The following is a 23,943-nucleotide window of genomic DNA, read 5'->3' as shown; positions in this document are numbered from 1 at the left end:
CACCATTTGTTAGCAACTCTATTTTCATTGGGATTGTTGTCATGTCAGAGAGCAGGGATATTAGCAAAAACAAACAAATAAGTAAATATTGCATGCCTCCCCACGCCCCCCTCCTCATCTAGTCTAGCTGTCTGTGTGTTGGCTCTTGGCCAATGACATCCCAGTTTTTATGTCTTCTCTACTTTTCTTCCCTAACTCCTTCCTACTGGTTAGTTCATCTATTTATTCATAAAGTTACCTGCAAAATATATTTAGCTCTACTAAAGTTGGCTAGTATCATTTCCAGTCATTAAAAAAAAAAAAAATTGCTGGGAGGAACCACTTCAAGCATTAAAGAAAAATAGATATTACTATAAGTCTGAACTATTACTGGGACTTAACAAATAGTCAAACTTCTAATCCTTTGCCTCTCTTATTTTATTTGTTTTCTTGGTTAAGATTTTTCCATATTTTCCTATCCTGCACAAGATCTCTAAATCGTAAAAATTTACAGTATTAGAGGCATTTCCACGAGCAGTCTCAGGGTGATTTAGAAACAAGCATGTCTGCCGGTCTTGTATAGGACAATTTGATTATCACTTTGTTATCTGATTAAACCCGAAGCTAGATCTGAAAATATTACTTATATGTGTTTTGACAAAGCATTAATTTCTTTCCCTCTCCTATATACCAACTGTAGTGAGGCATTAAAATACTTTCATTCATCTTAGTTAATTAAAATTCTAACCTCAATTCCCATATCCTCTGTTTAATTTAGTTCAGAGATGGGGAGGTGCTAGGTAGAGACCTAGATTTTGTTCTCATTCTTGAGGCATTGACAGCACACTTTGCTATAAATGTTCTATCAGAGTGCCTTAAGATACAAATGCAAAATAATTGATACGATAAAAACCCGTTAAATGACACCCTCCTTATACTTTTAAAAATCTACTCCTATTAAACATACATATAAAATGTTTTTCTTGACTCAATTTTTCCTCAGTTTATAACAGCAATACCTTTAGCATGTGTATTAGAAGTCCCCAGACTGACCCAGTCACTGGGGACTCTCTAAACTCAAATTTGGTTTGTATCCCCTCAAAACAGCCTGCTGGTTTACATTCTGGCTGGTGTAGCTAACTGCTCTTTTCTGAGTCCTGAGCATATGCATTACCCGCTTTCTTTGCCCGGTGGGGTCACCCTCTAAGCAGTATGTTCAGTAAAAAGGCAAATACATGCTTTCCTTAATTATTTAAACACAATTAAAATGAGTTAGTGGAAACGGTTGGATATACAGATTCCAAGAAAATTTAGTGGTCACTAAAGGTTTTTTTTTTTGTGTGTGTGTGTGATTTTCTTCCAAATGACCAAGGATATCAAGGAATTTATAGAAGAGTGGGCATTAGGAATCATGGCATCCATTACAATTGCATGATGAATTCTTTTTGTAAAAACGACTAGGGAGTCAGAACTGAAAAAGCCAGAAATCCTTCCCAGCCCTCCCTGGCATGGCCAAGCTGTGCTTCCTGCCCCGATTCTGTGGAGTGACCTACTTTCCTCATCCTCCTCGTCAGTCCGACTCAGGGTGTCCTGGGAAGCCTGCTGGGAAGGCTCACTGTCCTGCTCCCAGACGGTGCCGGTGCCCGTGTTGGAGCGGGACATGGTGGCCAGGCTCAGGCGGTAAGCAGAGGTGGAGGTGCCCACGGTACTGATGGACGTCTTCCCTTGGTAGGCTGGAGGGTGGGAGGGGGGAGGGTGAGAGACCAAAGGAAATGCATGGTGAGGATCTTGAACAAAAATAAATGCTTCGAAGTCTTCTCTACTTGTATATTTTTAGGAAAGATCAGTTAAATAGTGTGTCCCTGACAAATGATCTTTAGGGCAAAGTAGTAAATGCAAGCGGGGACATTTCTCTCTCTCTCTTTTTTTTTTTTTTTGAAGAATCAACATTGGCTGTTGATGTACTTACAGTTGAATAGTTTCCTTGTGAGGGCATAACATCTCTAACAATGTAAAATGCTCCAATATTGCTTTCTCTGTTATTACTTTTCTATTTATTTTTCCAAGCGGGTAGGATACAAATTAATTTTGACCTGAATTGTAGTTTCCAACTTGCCAGTTTTCACCAGGAAATATAACTTACCTATTTAATACAAGCATATGGAAGTAGTCAATAAGTTGTCTAATACGAACCCCACAGTCAAAATCAAGACAGGGTGTTCTCATTCTCCTTTTTTGAAAATTACAACTTATGAAATATCCCATGGCTCTATGCTAGACTATTTTATTATGAAATAGAATATTTGAATGGCAATGCATATGAATTTCACCAAGATGGTACTTGTCAATGTTTTTGTCTTTAACACATTGACTGTAAACCACAATAAAAGCTTTGGGAAGAAATGCACGCACATCATAGTCTACTCATGGGTCATGACTGCCCTCTAATGGCAGGTAGTAATTTATTTTCCTTCCTCAGTAATCTGCTTTTAATATTATGGTAAAAAGTAAACACTGCACACCAAAGAAAATCTTTTGAATAATATAAAGGAAGGCCCTCCTGGCCTGCCAACTTTAATTCAACTCTCCTCTCCCAATTTGTGAAAAGGGAGACTTTATAATCCTACAGACCTGGCTTAAAATCCCCTTCACTGTTGTCACTTTCTACATGTGTGAATTCTTTAACCTCTATAATCTCAGTTTCCTCATTGTTTAAGTGGACTTTCAGTTACGTACCTTACAGGTATTTGTGTGGATTAAATTAAAAAAAAAATACATATGAAATGATCAGCCATATCATAGATGCTCAGTGAATGTGAGTCCCCTTTCTCCTTACTAAAAGGGCAATCAAGGTGAGAATTTAAACAGTTTTTTTTTTTTTCAGTTAAATATTCAACAGAGCTTAGCTACTGAAATGGGAAATTGAAAAATAAGTATTTAGAAAAGGAATAAAATCAAACTCCTATGCCACTCACTTAATTTCTCTTTTGTGGTTGACCATGATCACCTGGTTAAATCTAACAGTGTGCCAAAGTGGCTAATTCATACATGGCTCCAAAAAGAGTGGTGGACTGGATGGAGGGAACTCTTCGTAGGCTGTGAGTCCCATTAGTCAAACAAGTTCCAAATACCCCCTTGCATCCTCACCTGATCCACTGTGAACCGCCTCTTTGAGAATTTTGAGCTCACTGTTGAACTCAGCTATGAGCGAGCTCTTACACAAAGGCCGTGGTATGAAGCGTCGCTCCAGCTGGTCAGCAATATGTTGCCGAGCAGAAAGCTCTTCATGATTTTCTGCTGGTTGGGCCAGAAGCTGAAAAGAAGGCATGATATTCTCAGGGCCTCAATTTTCCCATCTGTAAAATGGGCTAATTATTTTACCTACTTTACCCAAAAAACCAAACTCAGTGCCATCGAGTCAATTCTGACTCATAGCGACCCCATAGGGTTTCCAAGGCTGTAAATCTCTACGAGAAGCAGACTGCAATATCTTTCTCTGTGGAGCCACTGGTTGTTTCAAACCACTGACCTTTCAGTTAGCAGTAGATTGATTGCTTTAACAGCTGTGCCACCAGGGCTCCTACCTCCTTCAAGTTGGAAGCTCCTACCTACTTATGTTGTAAGTTCTGCTGAAAAAAACCCTCTTGCTGTCAAGTCAATTCTGACCCATAGTGACCCTATAGGACAGAGTAGAACTGCCCCATAGGGTTTCTGAGGCTGCAAATCTTTATGGAAACAGACTGCCACAAGGAGCAGCTGGTGAATTCCAACTGCTGACCTTTTGGTTAGCAGCCAAATGCTTAACCACTGTGCCATCAAGAACTTTTTTTTTTTCTCATATGTTTATTTAAAATCAGACCTCAGCCATGAAAGGAGAACATTCTCCAAGTCATTCAATAGGGCCAGTAATTTTTTTTCTTGAGTGGGGAGAGGGTAAAGTTATATAAAACCCAAAAAACCAAACCCAGTGCCGCCAAGTCGATTCCAACTCATAGCAACCCTATAGGACAGAGTAGAACTGCCCCATAGAGTTTCCAAGGAGCGCCTGGCGGATTCGAACTGCTAATAGCACTTAACCACTACACCACCAGGGTTTCCAAAGTTATATAGACTCTAATAAAACTCTTACTGTGAAAATACTTCTAATGTGAAATTTTATCCTCTGGGATATATTTTTTGCACCAAACTTTTGCCAAAGCGTGGCGTTAACAGGCTCTCCTAACTATAGTATATCCTATGAGCATTTCTGTCATAATCTTGCCTGAACCGAAGCAGCACATTCATGGGGTCTTGTTGTTTAAGGGTGGGAAGAAGATGGGGCAGTCTGCTTCCGTAAAGATTTAGTCTTGGAAACCCTATGGGGCAGTTCTACTCTGTCCTATGGGGTTGCTATGAGTTGAAGTGACTCAACGACAACAGGTGTTGTTTAAGAAAATGAACACACCACACCTTGCACTGGATGAAAGGGCGCAAGAGGACGAAGATGGGTATTCGCGTCCGCACGATGAAGTCAAGGAAGTCCCACAGGGCCAGGCCTCCCACCTTCCGCAGAGCCATCTCCTTCACCTGGAGACTCAGCCAGTACCACTGGCTTCCAAGCTGCCTCTCAAAGCAGACGAGAATCACCTTCAGGGCTTCACACCAGGAAAAGAGAAAAGTGAGCCTGTGGACTTGTGCTTGGGAGGAACTCTGCAGCTCACACCCAGCTGCCCACGCCCAGTACTCTTCACATGGCAGACAATTTTCTCAACTTCTACACTCTCCCCATCTTTCCAAAATCTTATGTGCACTCCACAGGGAGTGTTCCTTATATCAGGCCAAGCATTTCTGTGATTCCCGTGTTTTAGTTCTGATTAGGAGACACAGATATCTTAGGTGCATTTATCTACCATTTTGGAAAAATACAGAGCAAAACGATTCATAGACTTGAAAGGGAAATGTTTTCGAAACAGGATGTGCAGCTGTTTTACTTTCTGAAATTGTTGTCTCTCTGACTTTACCAGCATATCACTCACATCCCAAGCTGAAATAGGGGTGTTTTAAGATCTCATTTTTCCTTTTAAGCATACAAATAATGTATTCTTGTTATTAAAAATTAAATCAAACCATGCAGAAGAACACAGAGTATAAATAAAGACCTTCCCCTTCCCAGCTGTCTTCCTGACCTCCTCCAAAATTCTCCCCAGAAGGAACCAGTTAATGTGTTTGAGTGCATCCTTCTAGATACGAGCATTAATAAAAACACAAATTCTGTCTCATATTGCGCATCATGTGTGTTACTAAACTCTGTTGGATTTCTTTTACAATATCTCTTTCCTCCCCAGATTCTGGCAGCCCTCACACAGTCTATATTTATTTATAGATAGCAGATTTTCCAGCAGTGGGTCAGCACAAAATAGAGTATCGTAAATAGTTCATAGATTATGATGGGAACTTTCTGTGCCACGTCAACTCTCTCCATGAAGTGTGCCATGGGGTGGCCCTTCTTGATCATATCTTAAGGCCCATCTCAGCATCTAAAAGATACAATCCAACTTCCTAAATCCCTGAAGAGTCACATATACCTTTTCTGTCTTTAGAGCATGTCAAGGAGAGAACCATGTTATAAGAAGGCATACAAGATTCTTTCTTATCCATCTACCTCTTCAAAATCTCACTTTTCATGGCGATTGCTCACCTCAATTTCTCTCGCTCAGCTACACAAACAAATGAACAAAAAGCAAAGCTCCACTTTCTACTGTCATGTGCCTGTTAGCCTTCTTTGTGTTTCTACCACTTTGTTTTCCACCTCCCCCTCCATCAACTCAACACACAGACAACATAGCAACGAGCTCAAGAACAGGGACTCTGGTGTCAGATGGCTTGAATCTGAAGTCTGGCTCTGCCACTTATTAACCGTGTGACTTTAGGCAAGTTACTTAATCTTTCCGGTCCTCAGCTACTTCGTTCCTAAAATGATAATGTTTGCTCCTTATTATTGTTATGAGGATGTGAGGATTAAGTGTGATGGTACATGGAAAGTACAGAAACACTGCTTGGCACACAATATGGGTGCAAAATAAATGTAAAAATAAATGTCAAAAGGAACAGAGCCCACTAGTCTGGCCAAGTAAGCAAATGTCCTCCATTAAAAAGGGAGAAAGTAAAATGGATTGAAAATACTTATTCTCCAAGTTTTTTCTCATATCCTTGTCCTACACGTAAAACTCCTTCTCTCCATCACCCTCTGTGCAATCTCAAACGTCATGCCGGGCTCTTCCTCAGTGTCTAGATTTTACTGGAGCCCTACTTTTTCATTTTCTGGGCAACTGAGTCACCTGTATGGGTAAGTCCTGTGCACATGCATCCGTTCTTTTTCTCATTCATTTTCATTGTCAATCACATAATTTTCAAACACATCCCTTTATGATACAGTTCAAACACCCCAAATGCCAACAACCTGTTTTTATCATTTTATCTTATACTATCCCCCAAGACTTGCTTTGATGAATTGAGAAATATCAGAGAAGACTTTCTCAACTTTGAGCTTTCCTCCTGGTAATGCTCCTCATTTTCAGAGTGGTCTTTTCCACCTGGCCCAGTTCATTCAGGCCCGAAGAGTGGCTTTCAACTGTTCCATGGGTCAGGACCAAGTTAAAGGCAGGAATAACATAATCGGAAAGTAGGAGTCAAAGGCGGAAGGGAACTGGCAAACGTATGGGAGGAGAATAAGTTGACCGGCCCTACTAGAGTGAAGATCAAAATGAAGATTAAAGATAACATTGTAAGGGAAGAAAAATACCCAGTAGGGAGCATATATATTGGAAAGGCCACCCATGTTTTGATGCACAGGGTGTGGACTGCCTAACTGCAGGGGCTCCATTCACGTAGATGACAGACCAATGAGGCTTTGAGTTGGGCAATGTAGTGTGCTTGTATACTAGACTGAATCTAGATCTGATATCAGCTACAAAACCTCATTAGTGATCTTGTACTTAATCAGCAAGGAGGGTTGCTTACTGCAGATGCCTTCCTTACATGCCTAGATACTCTTATAAAAACAATCAAGTCATTTAGGCATCACAGAGAGGAAAAGAGTTTATTTTTTGACATACGCTCACTGAAAGAAACCAGACTGTTTTTGCCAGGGTACTGCTTACTTACTCAAGTGGCTTCTTTAAATACTTTCTGGATAATGGTCTCTTTATTTTCTGACTCAAAATGGAACATAACTAACTTACTATATATACACATACATAACTTACTATATATACACACACACATATATATACACATACACATAAAAATATATACATACATATATATAACTCACCCAAGTATGCTGCTTGGCTGGTGGACTCCGCCAACCCTTCCCTGCGCAAGTCTTTCCCTGCATCTCCAGGGGTGGAGCAGTGGGCAGGGGAACTCTCCAACATAAAGTTCTTGCTCCGGGATGTGCTGATGATCCTTGGCGGCAGGAGCACATTAATGACTGTCTGCAGCAGCAACTGCACCTCAGGCTGCTCCAGCCACGGGCTATCTGAGGAGCAGAGTTTGGGAGAGGGAAGCAAAAAGAAAAGAAAGTCACAAGGTAGGCTTTCCACATTGGACACAGAAAAATTCAGCTCTCTTTCCAATTCCAAACTAGAACACCCTAGAAATCCAGGGGGTTCCCCACCTAATACAGCTTCTCCTATGGACAGAAACAGTGTTCCTGGCACATGGGTGCTTTCTCCGTAGGTCATCCAAAGGCTTGTGTTCTTAGCCAAATGGCTTGCTTACCATTTCATTCTCCTTTCTTTTCTCTGCTCAAATATGTATAACATACTGTCCTTACATGTGAGATAAAATTTTCCTAAAAGAAAAATCCCACTAAGAAGGAAGAGTAATGAGGAAATATTTGAATTTAATGACAAGTGGCAGGATTTATGCTAAACCTTGTGGCAGTAGGTTGTAAAGGTCATTCACCTGCCAATTCCCATCTGATCATATTTAATACCATTTTCTTAATTGCAACGTTCTCCCAATTTTTGCTGTACTGAAATGATTGTAATGTGTCTTCTAAGAAGTGAAGCAGAGATGCCCTTGTCCCAGGGTAGCTGAACTGAAAAGAAAGAAAAACCACTTCCTAAAGTAACCTTGTTTAAATCATTTAGATCAACTTCAATGATGACCTTTCAAGAGGAAAAGGCAACAGAAATAAACAACCTGATAGTTAAGAAAACACAACAATGATTAAATTTCCTTTATTTAAATTAATCAGACCTTTGCTTCCTGATCCTACTGTGAGCACAAATGGGATGAGCAGATTTAAAAGCATCCCCTCCCTTCTCTCTTGATTGGTGAATGGAGAGATCACATGGCTTAAAGGGAAATCTTCTTTTAAAGCCTGTACAGCAATAATAGAAAAAAAGATTAGTTGACCCTCACGCCCTTTTAGTATGTTTATTTTTACACAGCATGACGGAAACGTTGACTCCCTGCTGGTGATTCCTGTAAACTATGAGTTCAATTGTCATCTGTGCAGCATTCAAGATCCGCTCAAAACTGATACTTTACCATTGGCTTGACATAACTGAGAACTATGATACCTAAAAAGACAGTAATATTTTGAGCATTACATGGAAAAAATCATAATATTTATGGTACAAATACAAAGACAACCCTATTCCCCATTAATTTTCTCCATGTTCCCATCGATAAATATTTTAGAGACAAAGGAAAAGGAAGAAAATGAGAACTTGCCATGTAGGAGTTATTTAAATGTCCTCTGGCCCCGGCATAAGGCCTTCTCCAAGCCAGAAAGCAATAAGCAATATAGAAAGAAATAAATCATCTTTGTTCACAGCTTATAAAAATGTATCACTTTAGGGATGTCATTGGTTCTCTTCTGCATGGTAGCTACAACTTTTACTTAATCTCTCTACCATTTACCCGTTATCTGGATGATAGACCATTAGGCTTGGTTATCAGATAATGGACGTGGATCAGTTATTCGTTTACATCAATTGTGTAATTTCCATTGGTCAAAGAGCTTCCCGATGACTTACTGCTCTCTAAAATTAGATAACACAGAGAAATAGGCAGGGGAATTGGCATTCTGCATTTTTTGCCTTGGGAATGATAATTTAATTTTAAGAAATAAAATAAGTGGAGAATTAAAAAACACAATATTCAACCCACAATCATTAAAGAAAATTAATACATTCAATGTCTGGTAATAACATTGGAAAGAATTTGATATTGAAATTCTTTCTGAAAATAATTTAAAACCATACTTTGAATATTACTGCCTCTTTTAATTCACGATTGTGAGCTGATTATCTGTAAAGCACTATTTTCCTAAGGTATGTGCACCAATTTTCAGGGACTGAAGAGGCTCCCGAGGGTGTGGCAGAACTCAATGACTCTGCTATTTTTGAGATCTCAAGAAGAATTACAGAAGCACAACTTAGGGCCAAGCTCAGGGCTGAAGCTCCAAACCTAGAAAAGTTTGGAGTTGTTTCCACTTTTGTTTCACAGATTTTGCCCAGCCGTTGCAGAAAAAAAAAGAGACCACCATGATCTGGCGCCTCAAACAACATGTCAATGAGCGTGACAAACAGGTAAGGCAGTCACACCTGTATCTGCAATGCTACCAGCCGGACAACAGCTGTGCTGAAGGGCAGAGGTGGTGAGAGATAAGGGCTGAGATGAAGAAGGGGTAATCCATCAGCAACACTGGAAGGTCCTACCACTCCCATCACCTGAAATACAAACAGAGCACATGACCAGCCTTGACTATTGCAATTTCATGCAACCATAGCAAGGGAGTCTCATTCAATAATAATAATTATAAGAAGAAGAATAAAAAATTGAAGGTTGGGCATGTTACTTTCAGTCTTTTCGTTCTTGTTGCCTTCTTCTGAAGGCACGTAATGTCTGGAGTCAGATCGAACACTACACTGGATTCAGCCAAGGTTTTGTAGAATGTTGTTCATAACTAACTATGTAAATAATGAGAGATGATCCAGAAAACTATTCTAATCAGGAGCTTGGACATACTTACTTGTGGATTTAAAGAAATGCAGTTAACATTCTTCGATGGAGCAAATACAACAATGATGATGGCAACAGCTCTATTTGCAGTAGACATTCCAACTACAGCTTTATTGCTCAACTAGTTGAGCAGCAGGTCCTACTCAATGAAATGCTCTAACATGTTTTCCATACATTGTACAAAACCTTGTCAGGACCAGACTCTAGATATTACTTAAATGATAAAAAATTTTTTTTTCTTTACTTGAGTCCTAGACTGGCCAACTCATGGTATCATTTTGTACTAGAAAAAAAAAAATTCTTTGCATTTTAACTCCCCTCTCCCACCTGCCAGACTACCTCAACTTCCAGCCAATTGTGCAGCCTCCACCACCCCACTCTCCAACTGGCAGCCCTCAACTCTCAGCGCAATTTGAAGAGGTGAATTGTCAAAGTAGTGCATGGGAAGCAGTACGCCAAAATCCCATCTGTGTAGGGGGGGCCCCTGTATCTTCCCACGTACCACCTTGAAATGTACCTCACTATTTTTAGTGTCACCTGAGCCATCTGTTTTCAGGGGTAAGTAGGGGCACAAAGTAGTTGACCTGTAAATCTTCAGTCCAGAGAAGTCAATAGCAGAGTTAAGTTTTGCAAAGTTTTATAAGATTGCCACTTGGCTACTCACCAGATTGACACAGACATTGATCAGTGACCTAAGGTGAGGCAGGAAGGATATGATTGGCTGCCTCTGAAGTGTCAAACAAACCCCTTCAATCAAATTGCTGGCAGGCTCCCACTCAACCTGTCGCCTGGAATACAATATAGGAGCCATTAGCGGCTTGGCTCCCTTCTGGAGACAGTCTGAAACAAGTGAATGAGACAGTGATTCTGACACCATCTAAGACAGGATGGGCGTCTGAGACAACAAGTACTTCACACGGGATGAAGTTTACCCATGTTGTTCCAAAAGTACAGAGCACACTGGGAGGGGAAGAAGATACTGAAAACGTAGCAGAGGCACTCTCGCCCCACTCGACTAAAGAGACAAAATCTATTGAAGAAAAAACAGAGATGATGAATGGGTTGCATTTTAAGTTCCCTGGTTTTAGCTCTGAGAGAGAGTCCTAAGGCTGCCATTTTAGAAAACCCACCACAGGGGTAATTGTTCACAGTAGAACTGATCTGAACACGGGCTGCATTTCTGAAATCTATTTATCAGACTACGCTTGATCTCATCAGCTTTTATACCCGACTACTGCTAATTAGATTTATGGCTTAACTCCTGCCAAAATGATCAGAAGAAAATAGTCTATTTAAAAGGTGTTCTTTCTTGACTCCTAAGAAATGATATTTTTTGACTATTTTCTACGGTAGTATAGATCTTGGTATACATAACCCAATTAGGTAAATATGGGATTTTCAGTAATAAAAATCAACCCAGTTTGTAATTATCCCAGTACTGAAAGTTTCATTCCTGAAATAAACAGGTTGGGCTTTGATGATATCAAAACTATTTCCATGTATTTTCCTGTAAACATCTTCTAAGCTTATATTTCCTACCAAAATGAAATATCTGCAGTGATGAAATGGAAATGCGTTCATAAATGAGGATACATCGACATCCCTGGTGCCCAAGGCACCCAAGTAATCCTCAAGTCAGACTTGGTCAACATTTCTCTTGGTGAATTGAGACCACCTGGAGACATTAAATCCAGGCCAACCCCAAATTCACAGCATGCATCCCAAGAAAATAATCTATAACTGATCAAGTTTACGCATTTAATCCTGATATCTATTTTTAGAAAGGATGATGTTCTTTACAACAGGCTCAATTATATGACAAATGGGTCACTCTGTAGAGATGCTTAATACCTTTAGATATCAAGTTATTTAAGAACTGATTTTGACACACCCTTGTGAACCAATTCATTCCTATTTAAGTCTTTGGGCATTTGCCAATGACACAAATATTCCACTGGGATTACTAAAGAAAACAGAAATGTCTTAAGAAAAGGCATTTCCGTGCCACAGAAATAAAAAAGAAATAACCATGGAATAATGTACAGGCATTAGGAACAACAATATAAAAGAATATAAGAACAAACCATCAATTATCAAAATGAAATCTTTCATATTTTTTATAAATTCAGTGACTCCTGATAGCTCCATAAATGAAGAAGAGCACAGGCTAAAACCTAAAAAAGTTCTAACAAATTGAGCACCAAGTGCTGTAAATTCTTGGGAAAGAATTACACTGATTTCAGTTTTAGTTTAAAAGAACAGAAAGTGTTCTCATAATCAAAACTTGGAATTTCTGAGTTAATAGGACTACCAGCACTTATCAATTGATCTGCTCACTATGGCTATAGGTTTCCAAATTGGGGTCAGATCTCCAGGTAGACTGGTTCAGAGATATCTGTCCATAGAAGGCTACCAACACATATTTCTCAGGCCACTGAATAGAGATCAAGTGGTCATAGTGTTCATTTACTACCATCCTGAATTAAAGAGGAAAATTAGGTATTAGTTATCAATCCTGGGACCTTTTTCACCTCTGTTTGGCTGACTATCATAAAGCCTGGCCATTTCTCTAAACTGGTACCTAAAATACTATGTTAAGTACAACATTTTCTGAACACCAAATTCATTTTTCTCTCTCTTTAATTGTTTCATACCTAAGGCATATCCTGCCTTCAAAAAGAATCGAAGTGGACTCATTGAATTTCTTCTGCACTTCACATGAGGAACATGATAGCTAAGAAATGAATAGATTTTTTCAAGATGAATGCATGTATTTTTAAAGAAAATGTTATTTCCTCAAAATGCAGAATCTGGCACTTATGCACCATACGCCTTCTCAGCTATGTGCATATACCAATGGAAAACTTTCAAGTTATTCATTCAACCCCAGATTGACCCAACATTAAAAAAAAAAATGACAAACCCTAACTTTGAGGCTTGTGGTAACAACAGCTGACCAGGAGGCTTCCTCACCTCAAAGTAGGCATCTTATGAATTTTGTTGAACATTCTATCCAATCTCTTTAAAATGAGAATAAGGGCCGGCCTCACTGCCTCTGCTGTCCAATCGGTAATGGGTAGCATCTCCATGATGTAGCGACGGAGCCCACGGCTCTCCATCGTCTGGGTGTCGTAAGGTGCCAGCTTCAGAAGGGAGTGTGCAATTTCCGCCAACCTAAAATGATTGTTGTTTTTTTTGTAAGAAGAAGCTTAGAATGCCACAATGTGAGTTTTCCCATACAGCGTCATGCTAATCACCCTTCTTCCAGGACGTCAACTCTCTGAACTAAGAATATTCTTCTCAACACCCTCCATCCCTCAGCTCTTCTCGTGTGTACCGATACATTGATACCTGCACATGCATATTAACAAAGAAACATAGAATGTTCCATAGGATAAATATGAGAGCATTTGATGAGGAAACCAAAGCTCAGAGAGATTAAGGATAGGACAAACACATCTAGAGAATGTCACTTCTGGGATATGTACATATATACATAAAAGATACATATATACATATATGTATATAAAAGAGAACCTAAACTTTAATATACAATAAAATCACTAACACCAAATGTCCAAGTAACCTTCATGGCTTCATAGCTCCCTCAGCGGCCATAGTCAAGGTTAAAGTTACCCCATAAAAAGTGATATTGGTTGTTACTGCAGCTCAGGGAGTCCTTCAAACTCTATTTCCAATCCTTTCCTTCAAAGCTTTCTTCTCTGTTTGTTTTGTACATGGATCCTCTTGCTCAGTTAAGATTCTTCATATAATTGACTCAGTTGGATTGTCTGGGTGGCTTTGGTTTTGGTTGTCTCTGCTCAGATTTCCCAACTCAATTCCACGGCGGGGCTAGAGAGAAAGCTATGCTTCCTCCATGGCTAGCCCAGGCTGGCAGGGCCCATGCTCTGTGTACTAAGTGTGAGATTTTCTGAAGGGAATCGGCCACAAGACTGATTGGGCAAATGAATTTTCTGGTAAATGTAAGAGTTGGTTACCTAAGTGATCTTCAAAACTAGACACAGATCAATAATTTCCAAATAATGTCAATTCAATGAAACACATAGTCATAAAGCCAATTTAATTCTATTTGAGATCAATCAGAAAGCATTTTAAAATTATAAAATGACTCACCATCAAATACCCTGAAGAGATGCAGAATGTATAGAAGATGATATTAACAGGCAGTTGAACCCGCTTATGGGATTATCACTCATCTATGCTACACATATTCTACATATGATTTAAGTTTGATTTTTTTTTTTCTCACAAAAGAAAAAAAAAATGCTACAGACTTATCACAGTGGCTGAAATGTTCATATTTGTTAAGGTCTTGGAAATTTCTTTGAAAACAAATTTCTTTAAAATGAGTAACATACTAAGGCACTATCACCTATTATTTGAATCTACGGCTTGAATCAGTATGTGTTTAGCCAGGCATCTAAAGGATCCTATGGAAGTAGAATTGATAGGTTTAAGGACCCCAGGACTGTACACGTGATGGCATGTCAGGAAGAAGCATCCATACACTGAGGGTTTTCAGGTTTTCTTTTACAACAAGGAAAGGCAGGGGTACAAGATAAAGGGATCTTGGAAATTAGCTTTTCTATTTTTTCAAGCAAGTTTGCCTCATAAAAGCCCTGAAGATAACTTCTTAGAGTTACGGAATTTCAGGGTTGAAAGAGACCTTAATAATTTTTTAGGTGGTGATGTTCACATGTTGGGCCTGACTGGCTGTTGGGAATTACTTTATTTTATACAGCTTAAAAATAAAACTAAAAAATACAGTTTCCCAGGCCCCACCCAAATATGAATCTCCAAGTGTTAGGCCCAGAAAACTGTATTTTTAACCTTTACTTTGGAAAACTTCAAATATATGCAAAGGTAGAGAGATGAGTATATAATGAGCCCACCATGTACCTATCACCCAGCTTCAAAATTATCAACTCATGGCCAATCTTGTTGTGTCTATAGCCCAGTTACTCCTCCTACCCACTACCCTGGGCTGTTTTGAAGTAAATCCCAAGCATCATATAATTTTTTTCCATAAATATTTCAGCATGTGTCTCTAAAAATAAGGACTCTTAAAAAAATTAACCACAATGCCATTATAACATCTGACAAATTAAGGACAATTCTATTTTTGATAGTTAAATACCCTGAGTTTTCAAAATTCCTGCATTATTCTATAATTAAAAAAATTATTTTTGTTGTTGAGGCTATATATAGCAATATCATATACCAATTCAAGTTTCTACATGTATAATTCAGTGACATTGATTACGTTGAGCAACTGTTCTCACTCTCCTTTTCTAGAGTTGTCCCTCCCCCATTGGCATAAACTCACTTCCCCCTAAGTTTTCTATCTAATATTTCCAGTTGCTGTTGTCAACTTGATCCCCCCTATATTGTGTTGTTAGGTGCCACAGAGTTGGTTCCGACTCATAGAGACCCTATGTACAACAAAATGAAACACCGCCTGGTCCTGCACCATCCTTAGAATTGTTGCTAGGTTCAAGCCCATTGCTATAGCTATTATGTCAATCCATCTTATTGAGAGTCTTCCTCTTTTTCGCTGACCCTCTACCAAGAATATTATCCTTCTCCAGGGACTAATCCCTCAGGATAACATGTCCAAAGTATGTGAGACGAAGTCTTCGCCATTCTTGCTTCTAAGGAGCGTTCTGGCTGTGCTTCTTCCAAGGCAGATTTGTTTGTTCTTCTTTGGTCTTTCTTAGTCATTGTCCAGCTTTCACATGCATATGAGGCAATTGAAAATACCATGGCTTGGGTCAGGCACACCTTATAGATAGATCTTAAAAGAGTATAATCCTCAAGGCAGACATTCTTTTTTTTTTCAAATTTTTATTGTGCTTTAAGTGAAAGTTTACAAATCAAGTCAGTCTCTCACACAAAAACTTATATACACCTTGCTACATACTCCCAATTGCTCTCCCTCTAATGAGACAGCCCACTCCCTCCCTCCACTCTCTCTTTTTGTGTCCATTTCACCAGCTTCTAATCCCCTCTACCCTCTCATCTCCCCTCCAGGCAGGAGATTCCAACATAGGCTCAAGTGTCCACCTGATCCAAGAAGCTCACTCCTCACCAGCATCCCTCTCCATCCCATTGTCCAGTCCAATCCCTGTCTGAAGAGTTGGCTTTGGGAACAGTTCCTGTCCTGGGCCAACAGAAGGTCTGGGGGCCATGACCACTGGGGTCCTTCCAGTCTCAGCCAGACCATTAAGTCTGGTCTTTTTACAAGAATTTGGGGTCTGCAGCCCACTGCTCTCCTGCTCCCTCGGGGGTTCTCTGTTGTGTACCCTGTCAGGGTAGTCAAGGCAGGCGTTCTATAGTTAACTTAAACTATTGTGTGATTTTAAGAAGAATTCAGGGATGTTTTTGGCTGAAGGTTTTAAGATTATCTTAGGGCAATAGTTTCAGGGGTTCATTCAGCCTCTATGGCTCCAGAAAGGCTGGATTCCATAACAATTTGAAATTCTATTCTGCATTTTTCCCTTTTTAATCAGGATTCTTCTATAGAATCTTTGATCAAAATGTTCAGTGTTGGTAGCCAGGCACCATCCAGTTCTGCTGGTCTCATAGCAAAGGAGGCAGTTGTTCATGGAGGCAATTAGCCACATTCTATTTTCTCCTTCCTTTCCTGACTCTGCTTCTTCCTCTGTTGTTCCAGGTGAGTAGAGGCCAATTGTTGTGCCTTGGACAGTCACTTGCAAGATTTTAAGCTCCCCCCCGCCCCCCACTATGCAATGCATGCAATTTTTTTTTTTTTTCCTGACTCTGCTTCTTCCTCTGTTGTTCCAGGTGAGTAGAGGCCAATTGTTGTGCCTTGGACGGTCACTTGCAAGCCCCGCCCCCCCCACTATGCAATGAACTAGAAGGTAGAATAGAAGCAGTAAATACATCGTTAGGCCAGTTAACTGGGATGTCCCATGTAACCATCACCCTAAACCTCCAAACCAAGGAACCAAATCCCATGAGATGTTTTGTACATAAGCAGCCTCAGCAGCTACTTTTTATTTTGTCATTGTTGTAAGTATATCTATCACATTCTCTCACACTTAAAAAAAAAAAAAAATTATTGTGCTTTAGGTAAAAGTTTACAGTGCAAATTAGTTTCTCATTTGAAAATTTATACACAAATTGTTTTGTGACATTGGTTGCAATTCCCACCATGTGTCAGCACTCTCCCCCTTTCCATTTACATCCCAGGTTCCCTGTGTCCATTTGTCCAGTTTTTTCTGTCCCCTCCTGACTTCTAGTCTTTGCTTTTGGGCAGTTGTTGCCCATTGGGTCTCGTATACTTGATTGAACTAAGAAGTACGTTCCTCACATGTGTTACTGTTTTATAAGGCCTGGCTAATCTTTGGCTGAAAGGTGGACTTCAGGAGTGGGTTCAGTTCTGAGTTAGCAAGACATCCAGGGGCCACAGTCTTGGGGATTCCTCCAGTCCCTGTCAGACCAGTAAGTCTGGTCTTTTTTGTGAATTTGAATTTTGTCCTACGTTTTTCTCCTGCTCCATCTGCGACCTTCTATTAAGATTCCTGTCAGGGTGGTTGGTGGTGGTAACCAGGCACCATCTAGTTCTTCTAGGCTCAGGCTAGTGTCTCATAATTTTTTTTAAAAATACATTTTTTTTTCTTCAAAATCAGGATCCAAATAAGGCTCACAAATTTCACTTGGTTGATATGTCTCTTAAGTCTCTCTCTCTCTCTCTTTCTATTTTTTCCCCAGTCCTTCTTCCCCTGTACCTTGCTAATCCTTTTGTCTTGACAGATTGATCTATTCTAGATATTTCATATCAGTGAGATCCATAATATTTGCCATTTTGTGTTTGGCTGATTTTTCACCACATTTTTTTATCCATTCATCTCTTGATGGGCAGATATTTCCATGTTTCGGCTATTGTGAATAACCTCTTAAATCTCTTTTATTTTATAGGTTCCTCCTCCTTTTCTCTTTTTTCCTTTCTTATAATTTGCTTGTTTAAGAGATTAGCTGTTTGTCTGTAGCATTTCCCACAGTCTGGATTTCACCGATTGCATCTTCACAGTGTCATTTAACATGTCCCACTGCCCCCATATTTAATTCAATTGGTAGTCTGTCTAGAGACTAGAAAAGGTTCAGGTTTGATTATATGGCAAGAATATTTCATGGCGGGGGTATGCACTTCCAACTAGGAGGCATGCAATTCCTCGTTGTCCTGCCTTTCACGATGTTAGTTACTGCTGGTGATCATTGCATGGTCTGTTACTTCATTAGGAGTAGTACAGTAATATCATATCATTCCTTTTCACATGTGTTAGCTGTAACACTTTCATAAAGAGCAACTTCGATTTGATTAATCCAAAAGACAGGAGAGGCAGTCTAAATTCTTGAAAAGATCTGTAGTTTAAGAGATCCCCAGGTGATTTTGACAGGCATTCCATTTTAGAAACCACTGCCAACTTATTGCCTCTCTAATACTTAGTTTTCTCTATAATTGCCTCATCTGACTAGCTCCATGGTTGGAAAATTCCCTACCACTCGAGGCAGCTCACTCCATCTTTGGAAGTCCACACTGCGAAAAGCTCTCCTCATATAAACCTTAACTTCACCCTGATTTCTTCCTATTGGGCTCAATTCTGGAAGCATAAATCCAGTCTATCTCCTCCATGGCAAGCCTTTGCTATCAAGAAACAGTTACTACATTTTGCCCCCACTGTCACCTTCTCTCCAGACTGAACGTGCGTTATCGTCCTTCTGAGAAACTCTGCATGCTTTAAAGAAATCATTTTAACCAGCTAGTGCACTATTTTGTTTACCTTTCTCACAAATGTGAAATACAGAAAATAATTCTTTACATTTCAGGTTGCATGTATGGCAGATAAAAATATATCTATGTGCACATATTTCTTTTCCTTTATTAAAACTATTTTATAGATAACATTGAGGAATGCTTGAGAAATTATTTATTTTAAGCTTGAAAACAATACTAACAGCTGAATTTAAGAGTCATTTTATGGATTACTACCTACATTTATCTACTCCTGTTCATGTTACAAAATGAATTTGCTTTGAGCATAGATCACAATTTTCTTTTCAATACAATCTTTGCTAGTCTATCATATGAATAATCTCTTGGTAAATAAATGTTTCTATGGTTCTTTCCCAATGAGAATACAAAAGTTTTCCCACTGAGAAAGACAGAGAGAGAGAAGAAGGAGGAGGAGGGGGCGAAAGAGGAAGAGAAAGAAAGAGGAGGAATTTGTAGACTCTACTATTTTTTTTTACTATTCTGCTTTGTTGAGTTGAGCAAATGAGGCAATACATTTCTTTAGGGTAGAGACACTATCTAACCAAGAACATGCTCCTCGAGAGCGTGGCAGTCAACCATATATTCTGCAAAGGCAGGAGTAGAGATTGCATCAACACTGCTTCTTGGTACTTTGGCTCAGATCAAATTCCCCTTGCAAATAACTCTAGCTTTTATATTATTCCATTGATTTATAAACCCTCTCTCTTTGGATGATATTATCCATTCTTAAAACTTTCATATACCTATATGCCTAGAATTCCTCAATTTATATATTTAGTTCTGACTTCTACAGATATCCAAGTGTGTGCTAAATTTATGAAGGGAATTTACACCCTTTGCTAGGTGGAGGGTCAAAGCATTTGGATCTGCCCCTACTCATCAACATAGAATATCTCAGGCCAGAGAACGTGGCAGGCCTGTATTATCAAAAGTCTGCTGTGAGTAATTGTATTAGTTGAGGCATATACTCTAAATATTCATTGGGCAGTAAAAATTTTGCCCACAAGACCCAGGCCTAGAAATAATTGTGCTCTTGAATGACATTTGGAGCCCTGGTGGTGTAGTGGTTAAGAGCTTGGCTGCTAACCAAAAGGTCGGCAGTTCGAATCTACCAGCCACTCCTTGGAAACCCTTTGGGGGTAGTTCCACTCTGTCTTTATAGGGTCTCAATGAGTTGGAAGCGACACGATAGCAATGGATTTGTCCTGTTTATTTTTTTTTGAACAACGCTATCCTAGCTCCAGATAGGTGCTTTTCCTGAATTATATTACGACGTTATGTCAACTTCCTATAATAGAGGCATCCAGCCATAAGAAACTGGCACTTGTACCTACTATGGCAATGTTTTTGAGGATGCTGTTCATCACATCACTCTTTCCTCTTAACAAACACTAATAAGGAGACAGTCCTGGTTTCATATTTTAAAGACAGCAGTGTTTCACTAATCAACTAGCTGTTTTTATCCTATCGACACTATTATTCTGTAATTGATGGTTTTCCCCTCATTACATTGATAAGTTAGATGCTCACTGTAAATAATCCATGTATAACACCTGATATGATCAAATCATGTCAATCTCCTGCGTTAATCTTATCACAAGCATTATTATTTCCCTGATCATTTTCCACATTGTTCTGACTCTATTATTTGTATATTTTATCCCTTTGTATCATTTACTTTTTCTAAGTTGCCTTGAATGTAAAATGATAAATATAAATACACACACCTGATTATAGTACTTGCAATACTGGATTATAGTTATTTTCTTATATCTGCCTCTTGCATTAGACCGTGAACATCTTGAGGGCCAGGATTTTAATTTATTACTATTTACATCTCCACTATCTAGCACAGTGTTTGGATCATTCTCATTAGCCTGAGTATCTATTTTACCCTAGATGTATGCTAGCTATAATCACTTATAGCTCATTTAACATTTAATAGGGACTGGTCTCTAGAGGGCACTCCAGGCCTCTCACTCTTGCTGTCCTCTAAGGAGTATCAAGCAGTCGATTCTGACTCAGCAAAACTACAGGACAGAGTAGAACCGCCCCATAGGTTTTCCAAGTAACTAATGGCCGATAGATGTGAACTGCCAACCTTTTGGTTAGCAGCCAAGCTCTTAACCATTGCGCCACCAGGGCTCCTTCGCTAAGCAGTAGGAGTCTGGATAGGAATAGTCAAGTTCTAGGGCATTTACTAACCAATGAGAGATTTCGCTCATGCTGGTGCTGTCTTTAGAATCCAACCTTTAGGAATCGTTTTGCCTTTCTCCCACTAGACGACTGTGGGTGCTGGTTTCTGACTTTGGGAATGTGATGCTTCTCTGTTCACAGAATTACTTAGGTTGGTGAGAGATAATGAATAGGAAAGGAAAAGGAAGGACTGAATAGACCCTGGGTTGTTATGGCAACAGGACCTTGATACTCCAAACTTTCCTCCCCTTTCCCTAAAGTCTCCTGTTTAGGGGCTGAAATTATCAGTGGGAAGTAAGTTCTTTTCCACAGGGCACACTGGGGAGCATGAACACAGGGGAAGCTCCGGAGTCTTCCAGGGCATTACTGGCTGTGTACCCACATAATCAGAGTATGTGAAGTTAGCCTAGAGGAGAACGTACTGTCTAAATCTTTTCGAAGGATGATTTTAAGAAAAGGAAGTCAATAATCACAAAATTGACATGATATGCCAAATTGTAATGTTATTACTGAATGGGTAGAACAGAAATCAACCTTTAGCTTTATAAATATGGTTACATTTCCAAGCGATTATTTTATTACTCATAAAATTCCCCTTCCAAGGAATTTTTATGACCCTTTACAAACTGCTACAAATCTGCATAGAAGCATCTCTGGAATCACGTTCTTTTAAAGAATCTGAGAACACAAAAACAGCCTTTATCGTTGGAGTAACAGGTGAGATGGCAGCTCCACAGGGAGAGGCAAATATGAGTGCACAGAGATGCAATTCTGGGGCCTCTCATGGCATGCCAGGAGCATATACTTAAAAATAATTATGACTGGCCTCAACCAGTTCACGATTTTTGCCAGGACACCTTTCTTGAACTTTGGAAAGCTATCATGCACAATGAGTATAAGGGATCTCAGGTCCAAGCAAGGTAAGACTGCGAGCTGAAACTGCTCACTTCTTTGCTGGGCTCACTACTGAGTCCTTATGTAGTCCAGGAGCAGACTACGTCCTTGAGCTGAAAGTAGTAGTGCAGTAGTGGAGGAAACACTGGATTCATGAGAAAAATTAGAATCTGGGCTGTAAATAGTACTTGGAAGAGGGCCAGTTTTCTAAGAATTCAGGTGCTGACACTCCCCTTTCACTTTTCTTTTATTGAGGGGCAGATATGTGGACTGTGCTTTTCTGTCTTGGGAACGTTTTCTTCCTGTCCACCCTGACATCCTTCTCTCTTTGCTGGACTTAATGTACCCTTTCCCAGAGGGTCCTGTAATATATGCATTACAAGCCACAGGAAATAAATCATTTGAAGTATCCTAGTTTTTTATCCCAGGGACCCCCACATACCCAGACACATGGCCCAAGCTGTGTCCACCCTCAGGAACGGGGACAGTGAGGATGGTACCTCATGTGGGACTTCACATCTAGCAGCTCCAGGGCAGTGACCCGTGGCTCCCCAGCCAGGTTTTGCAAGATCTTCAGCCTCGGCCCACAGTGCTTATAGAATTCAGTGCAAATATTCAGCAGAGACTCCCGGGGTCTTCTGAACTCCTCCCGAGCAATTCGTTCATCCAGTTCTTCTCTGGGAAGACCTTGGCCTTCCTCCAGTAAATGAAGGTTTTCCCTGGGAAATTGTAAAAGGTTAACTGGGGGTCTGATAAGGTATGTGTGTGGCAACTGTGAGAGGAAGGTATCACATGAAAAAAAATACGAATCCTAATGAGTTAATGAATCAATATGGAAGGGCCTAGAACACCATCTGCAAGGATAGAGAAGTTCATCAGCCTACCAGAGATGGTCACAACCAGATCATAATGTCTTTACATTAGCCACTTCCTGAGGGTTTACTCAGCAATAGTGTTCCGTGCACCAGTTAGATGACATCTGACAGAACCACAAACCAGCCCAAAAGTCAACGATCCTGGTTATCAGGGACTGGGGGAAGGAGGATGGGGAGTTATTACTTAGAAAAAAAATTAAAAAAGCAATCATTATAAGATGTCAGAATTGGTATGAAATATGCCAAGTCTTTCTGTACCTGATAAAGTGCAGTTTGGCTCCTTGCTCCTGGTACCTGGAAGTCAGAAAAACAGTCTGTGTAACTATCAGGGCAAGAACAGGCTCCCTTTAGTGGGGCTTCTTATAGATATTTTATGAAAAGCCCTTGAATCAGCTGTACATTTTGATACATTCATGAATATACACACTTGAATTCTAAAATACAAAGTCTTCCATTTGTGTACCCATGAAAGCTGTTTCACTGCTGTACCACTTGTTAAAGACAAATATAAAAATAAATATAAACTCATGGAATATGACCAGAAAGAAGGACATTTTTGAAAACTTGGAAAATGAAGTGAATCTAGGTTACAGTTTTAACACCATGTGTTCTGGTTTAGGTGAGCAGATGAAGAAACACAGCTGCCTTTTTTTCAGACTTGAAAAAAACTGGGGCTTTTTGATTGGTTGATAATAGGACTTTAGAAGTCCTCATTCTCCAGCACCATTTAAGTGGTTGCATGTAACTCAGCGTGCCTACAGGAGTCCCTAAGTATCACTTAAACTCTAATAAAATGTACCCATAAGATAGTAACTTAGGCATAAATTAACCAACACACCAGGCAATTTTTAGTTGAGTTTGGAATTTGTTTTTGTTTTATTTTTAATCTAAGTATACATGATGAGCAGAGAATTAACTTTACATAAATAATGATAAACACTTAAAAACCTGCTTTAGAGACAGTGGAAAATTATTTAGCTTTTCCTTATGGCCCTCCCTGCTAATGACTTCATAGTGGGGAAAAGAGCACTTTCTCTTAAGCTGATTTTAGGTTTCTCTATCTTAAAATTTCCTTGGAGGATGAAGCTAATTAAACTTCTGTGTGTTGGAGTATTTAAAGATTAATAAGATGAAGCAGGTAAAATATTAGCTACTATAATCAGT

At 39.6% G+C, this 23,943-nt stretch overlaps 1 protein-coding gene across 1 annotated transcript in view; it reads right to left on the bottom strand.

Annotated features, from left to right (window-relative positions):
• The window catches only part of UNC80 (unc-80 homolog, NALCN channel complex subunit), a 222,439-nt gene that overhangs the window by 17,558 nt on the left and 180,938 nt on the right, over positions 1-23,943 (bottom strand). Inside the window, exons 50-59 of the mRNA XM_049888066.1 lie at positions 23,038-23,073; positions 22,405-22,623; positions 12,970-13,170; positions 10,661-10,784; positions 9,579-9,704; positions 8,224-8,347; positions 7,292-7,498; positions 4,429-4,613; positions 3,127-3,292; positions 1,533-1,712 (exon numbers count right to left, since the gene is read on the bottom strand). Of these exons, the coding sequence (XP_049744023.1) occupies positions 1,533-1,712; positions 3,127-3,292; positions 4,429-4,613; positions 7,292-7,498; positions 8,224-8,347; positions 9,579-9,704; positions 10,661-10,784; positions 12,970-13,170; positions 22,405-22,623; positions 23,038-23,073 (1,568 nt within the window). The remainder of the gene's footprint in view (positions 1-1,532; positions 1,713-3,126; positions 3,293-4,428; positions 4,614-7,291; positions 7,499-8,223; positions 8,348-9,578; positions 9,705-10,660; positions 10,785-12,969; positions 13,171-22,404; positions 22,624-23,037; positions 23,074-23,943) is intronic.

Source organism: Elephas maximus, chromosome 6 (genome assembly GCF_024166365.1).
Source record: "Elephas maximus indicus isolate mEleMax1 chromosome 6, mEleMax1 primary haplotype, whole genome shotgun sequence".
NCBI lineage: Eukaryota > Metazoa > Chordata > Mammalia > Proboscidea > Elephantidae > Elephas > Elephas maximus.
This window is presented reverse-complemented; position numbering and strand designations above follow the sequence as displayed.